The 12,811-nt window shown below is 42.3% G+C and overlaps 2 protein-coding genes across 2 annotated transcripts in view; one reads left to right on the top strand and one right to left on the bottom strand.

Annotated features, from left to right (window-relative positions):
• Nucleotides 1-149: 149 nt before the first annotated feature.
• On the bottom strand, nucleotides 150-4,133 carry ints12 (integrator complex subunit 12). The gene is made up of 7 exons (XM_080030161.1): nucleotides 4,011-4,133; nucleotides 3,248-3,414; nucleotides 2,940-3,098; nucleotides 2,178-2,359; nucleotides 1,899-2,058; nucleotides 1,598-1,741; nucleotides 150-1,128 (listed from the first exon to the last, which is right to left on the bottom strand). The coding sequence occupies exons 2-7, from the start codon at nucleotides 3,404-3,406 to the stop codon at nucleotides 529-531; spliced, it is 1,404 nt and encodes a 467-aa protein (XP_079886287.1). The 5' UTR covers nucleotides 3,407-3,414; nucleotides 4,011-4,133; the 3' UTR covers nucleotides 150-528.
• Nucleotides 4,134-4,355: 222 nt separating this feature from the next.
• gstcd (glutathione S-transferase, C-terminal domain containing) overlaps nucleotides 4,356-12,811 on the top strand; it is a 44,458-nt gene continuing 36,002 nt past the window's right edge. The window contains exons 1-4 of the mRNA XM_080029116.1: nucleotides 4,356-4,430; nucleotides 4,575-5,006; nucleotides 6,297-6,755; nucleotides 8,285-8,551. Coding sequence (XP_079885242.1) covers nucleotides 4,590-5,006; nucleotides 6,297-6,755; nucleotides 8,285-8,551 — 1,143 coding nt within the window. The 5' untranslated portion in view covers nucleotides 4,356-4,430; nucleotides 4,575-4,589. The remainder of the gene's footprint in view (nucleotides 4,431-4,574; nucleotides 5,007-6,296; nucleotides 6,756-8,284; nucleotides 8,552-12,811) is intronic.

Genomic DNA, 12,811 nt, shown 5'->3' with positions numbered 1-12,811 from the left:
CGGTGACGTCACAAATAAAAATGATCTATTCTTAAACTTGTCTTACCGAGTAGAACGATTCACATTCAAGGACACTTCATGCTATAAAGTCAGTGCGAGTACTGCCAGTTTATAAAGAAGACATTTAATGACGTGTGTGGATAAAACGGGACAGTGACTTTTTTTTCAACGTTTCATATTTGATAGGACAGAACAAGGCGCACACAGAGTCCAGCAGCGTTTACACACAAAGTCATATTCAAGTATTTGACTGGATGGTTTGTCTCGTTGAACAGATCCTCTTGCAATACAAACACAATGCTCTGGCACGAACTCACCCTCACCACACACACACACACACACACACACACACACACACACACACACACACACACACACACACACACACACACACACACACACACACACACACACACACACACACACACACACACACACACACACACACACACACACACACACACACACACACACACACACACACACACACACACACACACACACACTTTTGTATCTCGCTTCCTCTACTCATTTCTTCAGCTTCTTCTGTGCCGCTTTCTTCTTCACCTGTTGTAACCGTTTCATGGCGTTCAGCTGAGACTCTTGGGACGTCGGTTCCTTGTTGCCCGCTGCTGCAGCCTTTGAGCCGTTCCCATTGTTTCCGTTCCCTCCCCCGTTATTGCCTGCTCCGCTCCCTCCCCCCGCTGCGGCCTGGGAGCTGCTAGGGGAGCTGGCCCCTGATGAAGATGACGTCGTGGCGGACCCTTTGCCTTGGCTCTCAGCGCTGGACGAGCGGTTCAGTGGCTGCTTACCCAGCGTGAGGGGTGGAGGAGGTTTCAGAGGCGCCTGGCCCGAGCCGTTTCCGTTGCTCCCGCTAGTCTTCGTACCCCCGAGTCCTCCCGACTTGGCACCTGCTAGTCCAGACAGCCCGGCAGGTTTCTGGCTGGAGGGAGCCAAGGTGGAGGCCTTGTGGCTCCCGCTAGGGCCCACTGAGGAACCCAGTTTGGAGCTGACGGGAAGCGATGTGCTCGTCTTGGCGCCAAACGCAGCCCAGCCGGTGAGCCCACTGCCAGAGGAGGAGGAAGAGGAGCTGCTGCCACCGGTGGGGTTGGCTGATGTAGTGGATGTCTGTAATGAGACGGTTACCGCGATTATCAAAACGTAATTGTACGATTTTAATGTCATATTATACTAATCAACTTTTTAAAGTTTTGAAAATGGGAGACACAGATATCACTTGATGAACTAATGTCAGCACTTTACTTGATAAAGCCAATGGTTGAGGTCTGTGGGTATATTTATTATTTAAAAAAATAAGTTTCAGGAAGATTGTCTTCTTATTATTATTATTAGCTGAAGCCCATTTACCACTTCAAGAGGAATAATCCAACCTCAGATACAAATCATTTCTGTGCAACCTTAAGTGCATTATCTAACTTGATTGGTGTAATAATTAGGCTCTGAGATATCCAACCATCTTATTACATTGGGTTATAAAAATGCTTGTATACGACTCATGATGATTTGGAATATAGCCCCTGTTATGTAGGATTATATATATATATAATATAACTGGACAGAATTAGTGACCACATACCTTCACTTCTGTTCTTTTGAAAGCTTGGAAGGTGCTGGTTGTGTCAGCCTTGGCTTTTAGCTCTGTCTTTTTCACCAGTGTGTCTTTTACAACGGGTGCTGATGATGCAGAAGCAGGCGATGGCTTCTGTGCAGGTTTCTGAGCCTAATGAACAAACAAATAGTTTGTTTTAGACAACAACAAAAAACAACAAAACCAAAACAGAAACTATTAGTATGGCTATGCATTCATTACATAATAAACAATGATGCATTTAAAAAAATACATAGATATTACTATTTTTATTTATTTTTTTCCTCACCATACGTTTCATCTGCCTGGTGCAGCGGGCACAATACCACACAAGCCGCGGATCATTGACTTCTTTGTCGGTCACTTGGGGCTTGTGACAGTCCTGGTGATACAGATTATGGCACTCCTGGCACTCAACTAACTGGTTGCCCATGGTCACTGTCATTTGTCTTGAAAAAGTAAAAAAAAAACACAACAGCAAAGTCAACATGTGAATGGAAATGTTGCTTAAAAAAAAATTCAGATTGAAACTACATTTAGTTTTATTTTGTTGATAATTAAGTATTACCTGCAAACCACACAAGCCAGACCCATCTCCATGGCGAAGTCATCAGCATTGGTCTCATCATAGTCGCTTATGTTGGGCAAAAGATCTTTGCTCGTCTGTACGGTAATTGGTGAGGAACGATTCTCCTGTTTCTCCAAACGGGGCTTTTTCGGAGGGTCCATGTCAGCCAAGTCCACCCTGACCTGTTTGTCAGTAAGAGGCACATATAGACAATGCATGTTGCCGTCAGTGCCATAAGTAACAGCAGAGTACATGTAGCCACCCTTTTAATTATGATACTGCCTTATATTCAGACATGAATGTATTTTTTCTTGAACTTGATGGAACACTTTGAACTCTGGTGTCCTCATCATGTGATCAATTCTAACCTGGCCTTTATGGATCTGCTCAGTCTTTCTTGCCTGAGAGTGCAGCTTTGCAATATAGTGCTGTAGGTTCATAAGAAACTTGGAAATCAAAGCATAAAAAAACGCTGTCATGAAAACATGTAGTTAGTTTTACATTTGAATCCTTCACAGTTTATGCTGTATTTCTACACAAAAGGGAACAAAGTTGATGAATGAAACTCAAGGCAATGGTTAAAGTAGCCTTTAAGACACCGACACATTATCGTGTTGTTAAGATTTATTTAGGAGGTTCTATTTTTCTCCTAATGGATAGTTGACTCACAATTGCACTTAAGAACATGTCAAAGTTATCAGGATTGTTCATTGCGATCTTTTTTGAGAACAAGACTTCAAAGATAGTAAATGTATCCCATACCTTTTCAGAGGTTCTTTTCTCTGCCTCTTTCTTGCTCTTTTCTGAGCTGGATTTGCTGCTGCCACTGCTGCTGCTGGAGGATGAGGAGCTTGAGGAGGACTTGGAGTCCTGTTTACTCAAGCTCAGTTTTGAGACAGACCCCTTGGACACCTCTATATCCTGAGGGCACACAATAATAATGCAGAGAACATAGAATCTGTATACTGTAGATTACATATCAGTAAAATTGCAACTAAAAAGAGACAATAATGGGCTAGAGTGTTGATTGCAGACAGAGGCAAATGTCAACGCATGATTAAACTCCTTACTTTTTGTAATGAACGGTAAGACGATGAGTCGCTTCCTCTTGAAAGGGACTCGTCTAGTAAAGCCTTGAGTTTCTCGGCTGAGTCTTTACTCTTGGAGTGCAGGAAACTCAATCCCTTTAGGAAGATGGGATCCAAGTCCAGACTGACAGCTCCAGCCATGGCTCAGACTGGGAATCAGAAAATCAGATCAGCTTTTTAGGCTCGAGTTACAACTTAATTCCATTGCCAGTGCTACATTGAAGTTAGGGTACACACAAATGAATGATTTTTTTAAATATACAAAAACAAAAACTTAACAAAATAAAAGACGACCATTTGATTGATTGAAATTGAGTCATAGAACCAAGTGTATTTTCAATTGCTACTGCCAAACATCCCTCAGAGGGCTAGACGACCAGCATACCTGTTTCACTGCGATGTTGAATTTACACCTTTACTGCACTGTATTTTCATATCAACGTGCACTATGACTGTGTGTAGCCTATTGAGTATCTTTTCGGTGGGAATTTGACATTATTTTCATAGGTTTGATGGTCGGAAATTCTGGGTTGAGTCCTAAATATCCTTATTGTCCTGATTTCTTCTCTTGGGTTTAACTATGTCAATAAAGACCTCATTCAGTTTATCTGTTTGCTGTGTAACGTTAAACACGGAGCATTCTAACAGCGACACAGCAGTCTGAGATACCCGAGTTACCTTTCCCGTCTACTTACAGTTGTAAAACCAAATTACCAGATCATAATTTAAAGTCATGTTACATTACCTCACACTTTGCTCCTGTTGAAAGTCAGCCTCTTAACCCAGTATTTTAGTTTCAATGGGCAGTTAAAGGCTGAACAACACTTCCTACAAAAGAAGCAGACCGGGGCGGATGGGATGCTTTCCTCGACCTTTGCAACCGCTAAACATGTCCGCAATCTATGCGCGCGGAACCTTTGTGTAGAAATTGGCTTTTATTTTGTATTTCACAATTTTGCGCCTTACATTTTGTACACGTGCACATTTGATATATTTCTAATATTTTGTGGCGTATTATATTTCCACTCGTACGCGTTTACAGCCGCCAACTGGTGGCGCTGTTGAACTAGCGTAGCTTTAGCACAAGGAAGGAAGAAGAAGCAGCACCGGTAGGAAGCGTGGTTTCACTAATTGCTGGTGTTTATGATCGTATTACTAAGCTTTTGTAAGTATCCTCTATTCATTTTATGTCAAGCACCGGACACGGAATGCTATTTTAGCCAAGGCGTTCTCGCTGTCACACCAAAAAAAGACACATGGATACATTTTAAATGCTTACAATTGTTTACCCTTACTCTGTTTTTACTAGACAGTGCTATTTATTATGAAGCACACGGAGGTAAAGCACCAGCAGCCCTCCCTCTATCTAGAGGTTTGTTGCCAAAATGAGGAGCCGCGTCTTCCGCTGCACACCTCAATCGCCCTGTTTCTCCTGTCCTACTGCGAGTGCAAGTCTTTCAGAGCTTTTCTGGTCTTCCCCAAACCTGTCAGCTCGCTGTCACTGAGGGCTCAGCTGCCCCAGTCTTTAGATGTGTCTGACGTCCAGCTGGAGGACGTGCCCCGGCTGGTGAGGGACTGCCGTCTCCCTGCTGTTCTGGATGAGACCGGGAGGCTGTGCAGGGCAGGGCTGGCGGTGGTCCTGAGGCATATCATCAACAAGACCATAGAGGCAGATCCTTCTAGGAATGATGTGTTGGCACTGCTGGGATTCAAGAAGACCTGTCTGAAAGCCTGTGCTGAAGTTAGTGACGAGCAGGGACATGCATGACCAAAACACACACGCACGCACGCACGCACGCACGCACACACACACACACACACACACACACACACACACACACACACACAATTGAAGGAAAGATTTGTATCAGTCATGACACAGGTTTCAAGCACAACTTCACCTTCTTGAAGGATACATAATGAAGGCAGCTTTAAAGCTGTTGCATCAACTTCACAAACACTCTTGTTATTAAATGCCTACTTCACCAGTGGGAATATGAAGGTGATTTAACTTGGAGATCCTATGTAGTATATAAATGTGCAAACATTTTATAAATCGGTTCTTCCTAGCCTGAGAAAAGTCAGAAAGAGTGTTTTATGGTCTCACTGTCTAACCCTACATTTTGCACAGTTGTGACATCACAACTATGCAAAATGTAGGGTTAGACAGACACTCTTTCTGCCTTTTCTCAGGCTAGGATGAACTGATTTCTAAAATGTTTGCACATTAATACTACATAGGATCTCAGAGTACAATACACCTTCATAATCCCAATGGTGAAGTAGGCTTTAAGAACAGGTTTATTATAGGATACCATCCAAACTGATTTAGTTTACATTGTAGAGAACAACGCTACTGTCACTCTCAGTCAGTCAAAGTTTCAGTAAAACTTAATTGTATTGGCTCTGTAGGCCTATGGGAACTGATACATTACACACAACTGCAAAAAGTATTTTGATCTTTCTGAAAATGATCTATCTATCTATCTATCTATCTATCTATCTATCTATCTATCTATCTATCTATCTATCTATCTATCTATCTATCTATCTATCTATCTATCTATCTATCTGTATCTATCTATCTATCCCCTCTTTCTTTCTCTTTCATCTTAAAAAAATAATCTCATCAGAAAATTTTCTATTTTCTTTCTTCTAAGATTGGTTACCAAATTGTATAGTTCTTCTCCAGAAACTTCCAAGGAGATTATAAGGAAAATACACACCTTGATTTAAAAGCATTACATTTCCTTGTTATTTAGTTGATCTTGAAGTTGATATTAAAGGAGGTTAAAGTAATTATAAGTTATATACCAGTTCCTTGGCTGATGAAATCTAAAGCCCTCATAGTATAACTGTGTCCTTTTTCTCATGGTCAGAACAAATTAACTTATTTCACTGTAATGACCACACAACATGGGCGGGGTCGACTGAATTTGTTTCATGTCGTTAAGACATACAGTATCTCATAGTTTTTTATTGCTTTTAAAGACGGTGCCTGTTAAAAAAAATCTTTCCTATCTGCTTTTAGGTGAGCAAGTGGACCCGACTGTGTGAAATCGGCATCCCGTCAGCTGTTGAAGAACACCTGAAAAATCCCACCACCAATCAATATCAGCAGCCGCCTCTCTCCATCCTCACCCTGGAGCGCAGGCTAGCGGAGCCCGTCAAAGTCCACAACGATGACAAAATCCGCAGACAGAAACTCCAGGAGCAGAGACGGAATGAACAGAAGAAGAAGGAGGAGGAGGAGGAGTCCCCTGAAGGTGGAGGGAAGAAGCCAGACTCTGACTCTCAGGAGGGGCTGGAGCTCAGGGCGGCTCTGGCCAAGCTCTCTGTGGACTCACTTCCAACTTCCACCACTAGAGAGCACTCCGAGATCAGGAAAGTCAAGACCACAGACCTGCCTCCGCTGGAGCATGTGTTCGCTGAAGGACTTTACTTCACTCTGACTGATGTGGTGCTGCTGCCATGCATCCATCAGTACTTGGTAAGGGCCCTTGGAGTTTATGATGATTTTTTTTTTTTGCGTTGTCAGTTATGAACCCTTTAGGCAATGGACCCTGCTCTTATTTCCGACACTTATTTATTGCATAATTTGGATCCATGAATTGAATACACTTAAAAGTGCTCATTTTCTTTGTTCAATATTATATTATATTTCCAGAAAGCCTTGTACTTTCAATGCACTGATTTACTGTGGGCTTCACAAAATGTACTGTAAGCAAACATACCCATTATTGTGCCATGAGCAATCAAGTGTAGCCATGCAAGGCTTTGTCTCTCAACATTAGCAGTGACACCTATGACTTAAGTCTGATGTCACCTCTCATCGCTTCAGGCTAAAGACCCTCTAAGAGTATTTACAGACATTTTAGTTTCTTTATTATAATGAACTGTCAAATTTTGCACAACTTATGGTTTTGACACTCCAGTCAGGGTGAGCAGGCAGTACACCCTGCTCTTTTCAGATCCATCCAGGCAGAAATTTGAGTTAAGGAGACTCGCTTTATCAGACTTGGCACAGGTTTTTTCTCAAAGGTGGTCCAGAGCCACCTGGCAAAGAGTGATAACAGTGTATGGGAGAATTTTCGATTCACATGCAGCAGGTTAAAATGCATTTCAATGGCTTTCTGTTTGTAACGGACGTGTTTTTTTTCTCTCCCTCATTGCAGAATACCAATAATTTGTCGGTTGTTATGTTATGTTGACCTCAAAAAATCTGCAAACCTCTAAAAGGTCATGATCTCATGAATGTGTTCTGAATATTCATGACACACAGCGATTGCATAATTTACAAGTAAAGTTGGTAGTTAAAGTAACCAAGTAACTACAGCGGGAAAACAGACCAACAGCTGTATGTGTATACTGTAGTTCCATGAATGGACTATTGTTATTGATCAGGAATGCTGCACTGTCCGGCAGGGAAGTGGGTCTCAGCCTCCATTTCACCCTTCAGCCGGCTCCCGACTGTTTCCTCGACTGTGGGAATGGACTGAAGTTCTCACACAATGAGGCTTTTAGTAGTCAGCTGTGCTCCAGTGGTTTCCAGTTTCACACTCGGCCTAGCGTGTCTCCTCCTAACGGTCATCACTGTCCGCGACACATGCGCTGCCACGGCCGATATTTTCCACTCCACCCACTTGTCGTCGTATACCACTGAGTGGCCCCTTCTCCCTCTGTCTCTATGTCCCTCTCTGTTTTCTTCTGTCTTTCACACACAGTCGCACACAGTGACACCGCTCCTCTGATCATGTCTCTGTTTTTGTCTTTACCCACCCTGCCCCACCTCACCCCTGCCAACTCTGTTGTGATGTTTTTTTTATATATATATTTTTTTTCGCCCGCCCCTCATGTCTTTCCATCCACCAGTATGATGAGTGAATCCTGGTGGAACCTGACATCTCGCTCCACTGGAGATGGCTTGCCATATGAGTGACTTGATCAATTTCTATCCCTGTTTTTAAAAAACATTTTTTTTACTTCCTATCCCTCTACTTCTTTACTTTTTCTTGATAGTGTTTCCTGCAAGCCCAGACTGAGAGTGCTGCGCACCAGCTCCCCTACCTGCTGCGTTGGTACATTCGGGTCCAGGAGGTGCCTGGGGTCCTGAAGGCAGCCAAGGCCTGTGGGATGGCTCTCTGCATCCCCCAACCTCCGTCCAGCTTCCCAGGGCCCTCAGCGGGGGACAACCCAACCAGCCTTCTGGAGCAGGAAGAGGGACAGGAGATGACCAAAGAGCCTCCCTTTGTCGGTGGCCCCCGGCCCACAATGACTAAACTCAAAGTAAATAATTACATTTTCTCACTCATCTCTCATCATTCTTTACCTCTCTGTTGTCTCCAAAACATATTTACTTTAACACACACATACACACATTAGTGAGAGTTGAAGCACACACACATACACACATTAGTGAGAGTTGAAGAAGTTGTCTCCCATGGTCCCTTAACAAAACGTACTGTATAAAGGGTTCGCCAGTCTCAAACTGCTTGTTAACTATTATCCCTGTAATTTCATGCAGCCATCTTCTGCTGATTGTGCCTTCAAGGGTGTAGCTCAAGTCTAGGTTAATGCTTTGCCTTCTGGCAGACACTCCTAATTGCTTCATTTTTCATCTTTATTCCAGTGCTTAAATGTTAAGTGATTTTAGTCACAGAATTAACATTTTAAGTCGGCTGCTAATGCTTTTAGGAGGCTTGTCCGTACACATGAGTTTCTTCTCACGGAGAGTTGTTTGTATGACAGTATATTTATCAATAAAGACAAACAGACCCTTAAAGTGACATCTCTCAAAAGAACAACACATCTGTTTATAAGAATAGTATTATAAATTGCACAATTCAATGTTCTCAGTAAGGCAAGGCAAGGCAAGGCAAGGCAACTTTATTTATATAGCACATTTCAGACACGGGGCCATTCAAGGTGCTTCACAGGGTCAAAATTAAAATACATCAAGTATAGAACAGACACACAAAAAAGAAACAAATTTAAAAACATGGATAGAAATACAGCATTTAAATAAAATAAATAAAACATTTGAACAAAAAAATTAAAATGACAGGTTAAAAGGGAAACAGGAAAGTCTTGAGACCCGATTTAAAAGAGCTGAGAGTTTCAGCCGACCTTAGACTCTCTGGCAGTCCGTTCCAGACATTCGGCGCATAAAAGCTGAATGTAGATCCTGTTGCCACTTGAAGTAGTGCAAACAATGCACATTCAGCATATCCTCATTTTCGATGCAATAAAAACAATGAATCCAGTCCACCACAAAACAAAGTTTTATAGCAAGATAAAGTTGTTTATAGTAATGGCTTAAGATCTCCTTGTAAAGAGATATGACGGCACACAGTACCACAACAATGTATCCACGCTCTTAAAATGCAGTTTCCACAGGAAGCATTGGCAAGACACACACACACACCGTCACACACATTTATAGCTTTCTTAGCTTTATAGAACACCCAATATGACCCCTGCAAAATTCTTTTGGACTCGCTTTTCCAGTAGGAGATAAACAGGCCCAGCTGTTTATAAGCCTTAGCCCCAACTGTATGCTAAGTTAACCACTGAGCATTCAGACTGTTCTTTTGGCCACATTGCTCTGCGCTCAGCAGAGAAATTTCTGTGATTTCCTGCTGGCAAAGTGTCTGTAACAATGTGATTTTAAGTGACGGGAAGGGAGGAGAGGGAGACGGAGCGTTTGGCGAGTGTGGCTGAGGCTGAGTGAGCTGGGTGGGATGTGTCTTAAACATGCATTGGTGCCGGATGAAATTGTGTTGTTCACAGATGTGCTAAAATGATAGTTTTCGTGGCAGGTTAAAATCAGACATTAAAACGGAGAGGAATGTGTGAACACACAAAGACGTTCACACAATGGACACCATTCTCTCTTTGCCTAGAGGGATTACAAGGATGGCTGCCTGTCGCCACTATCATGTCTGCACTGCAGCTGTTGGGTTGTCTTGGCCAAGGTGCCTTTATGTTTTTGTGTGTGTGTGTGTGTGCGTGCGTGCGTGCGTGGTGGGATGTGTGGTGGGGTGTATATTTTCATATATGACTTGTGTGTCACAAGGCAAGTACATAGAGACAAAGAGGTCTGCTGTCCTTTTGACATTGTGATACATGGTCACTTCTGCTAACCACAGGCACCAGGCTCATCTGGCTACCCTGTCCACAATATAAATGGCTCATAAACTCTCCCTCTTTCTCACTTCAGTTTACACACACTGATGCATGCCAGTCAAACTGCCTGCGCAATGAGGTGTGGACTTGCAAACCGTGATCCTAATGTAAACAAAAGGGTATGCCCACCAACAAAATAATTCACTCACAAATTGAAAGGTATTTTAAAGCTCCCATATTATACACTTTTCGGTACTATTATACACCATATTATATGGTCTTAGTGGTCCCTAATACGTTTTTCTTTAATTGTTTGCTGAAAAAAACTTTCAGATAATTTATTGTACTATGCTGATGTTCAGCTAATCTCACAATGGCCTATTTTTTAAAAAGAGCTGCAGCTCCCCTCGTAAATATACAATCTTTGAGCTCCCCCCGCCCCCTGTCTGGAAGCGAAGCCAGATACGCCTCGCCCTCTGTCTGTCGGGGCCGTGGACCAATAAGAAATAGGGGTTTGGGCTGCACAGTGGGAGCTTCTGGCTTTCCAGTTTGTGAGGTCAGAAACGAGGAGAATTCTGACTGGAGTATATTGGGGGGGAGGGGTGGGGGTTTCAGAAAGGGGGAGAGTGAGAAAAGGAGAGATTGTTATTTTTTAAAATATTTTGGCAGTCTCTAGGCACACCGTGGACCCATGGATATGTTAGAACACATTTAAAAAGTGCATTTAGCATAATATGTGACCTTTAATGCAGTTACTAATGATAGTGAACAATTCAGTCTATGATCCAGAAAAGTAAGATCAGTTGCCTTTACAATTCAGGGAAATCTTGGATTTCTGTTCCAGAAACTGTGATTACAGACAGTCTGTGTCTGTCCCTGGTGAAATGTACGTGCTGAAACTAATCAGTTATATGGCTAACTTAGTTACTCATTTCAGTCCTTGATTGGGCATAAGGCTTTGGCCATTGCATTGTCAATTACGAGATATACAGGTGAAACTCGAAAAATTAGAATATCGAGCAAAAGTTCATTTATTTCAGTAATTCAACTTTATAGGTGAAAATAATATCTTATACAGACTCATTACATGCAAAGTGAGATATGTGAAGCCTTTATTTTTTATAATTGTGATTATTATGGCTTACAGTTTATAAAAACCCCAAATTCAAAATCTCAGAAAATTAGAATATTACATAAAATCAATAAAAAAAGGATTTTAAATACAGAAATGTCGGCCCTCTAGAAAGTATAATCATGCATATGTACTAAGTACTTGGTTTGGGCCCCTTTTGCATGAATTATTGCCTAAATGCGGCGTGGCATGGATGCTATCAGCCTGTGGCACTGCTGATGTGTTATGGAAGCCCAGGTTGCTTTGACGTGGCCTTCAGCTCGTTTGTATTGTTGGGTCTGGTATGTATCATCTTCCTCTTGACAATAGTCCATAGTTTCTCTATGGAGTTCAGTTCAGGAGAGTTGTCTGGCCATTCATGCACAGTAATACCATGGTCAGTCAACCAGTTACCAGTGGTTTATGGTACCGTGGGCAGGTGCCAAGTCTAGCTGGAAATGGAAATTGTCATCTCCATAAAGCTTGTCAACAGACAGAAGCATGAAGTGTTCTAAAATCTTCTGGTAGATGGCTGTGGTGACTTTGGACTTGATAACACAGTGGACCAACAGCAGCAGATGACATGATACCTCAAATCATCACTGATCCAAATTAAATGTTGCGTTTCATTTGGAAATCAAGGTTCCACAGTCTAGAGGAAGAGTGGAGGGGCACAAAATCCAAGGGGCTTGAAGACCAAGCCCCTTGTCAAGTTTCAACAGTCAGTGATGATTTGAGGCACCATGTCATCTGATGGTGTTGGTCCACTGTGTTATCAAGTCCAAAGTCACCACAGCTGTCTACCAGGATATTTTAGAGCACTTCATATGTCCTGTCTGTTGACAAGCTTTATGGAGATGCTGAATTACTTTTTCCAGCAAGACTTGTCCACAGTGCCAAGTGCCATAGTGCCAAAACCACAAGTAACTGGTTGACTGACCATGGTATTACTGTGTTGATTGGCCAGACAACTCTCCTGAAGTCAAGAGGAAGATGATACACACCAGACCCAACAATACAGACGAGCTGAAGGCCACTATCAAAGCAACCTGGGCTTCCATAACACCTCAGCAGTGCCACAGACTGATAGCATCCATGCCATACCGCATTTAGGCAATCATTTGTGCAAAAGGGGCCCAAACCAAGTACTTAGTACATATGCATGATTATACTTTCTAGAGGGCCGACATTTCTGTATTTAAAATCCTTTTTTTATTGATTTTATGTAATATTCTAATTTTCTGAGATTTTGCATTTGGGGTTTTCATAAGCTGTAAGCCATAATAATCACAATTATAACAAATAAAGGC

This window comes from Ammodytes marinus (genome assembly GCF_949987685.1).
Source record: "Ammodytes marinus genome assembly, chromosome: 6".
Classification (NCBI taxonomy): Eukaryota; Metazoa; Chordata; class Actinopteri; order Uranoscopiformes; family Ammodytidae; genus Ammodytes; species Ammodytes marinus.
Note: the sequence above shows the minus strand (reverse complement) of the source record. Positions and strands in the feature narration are given on the sequence as shown.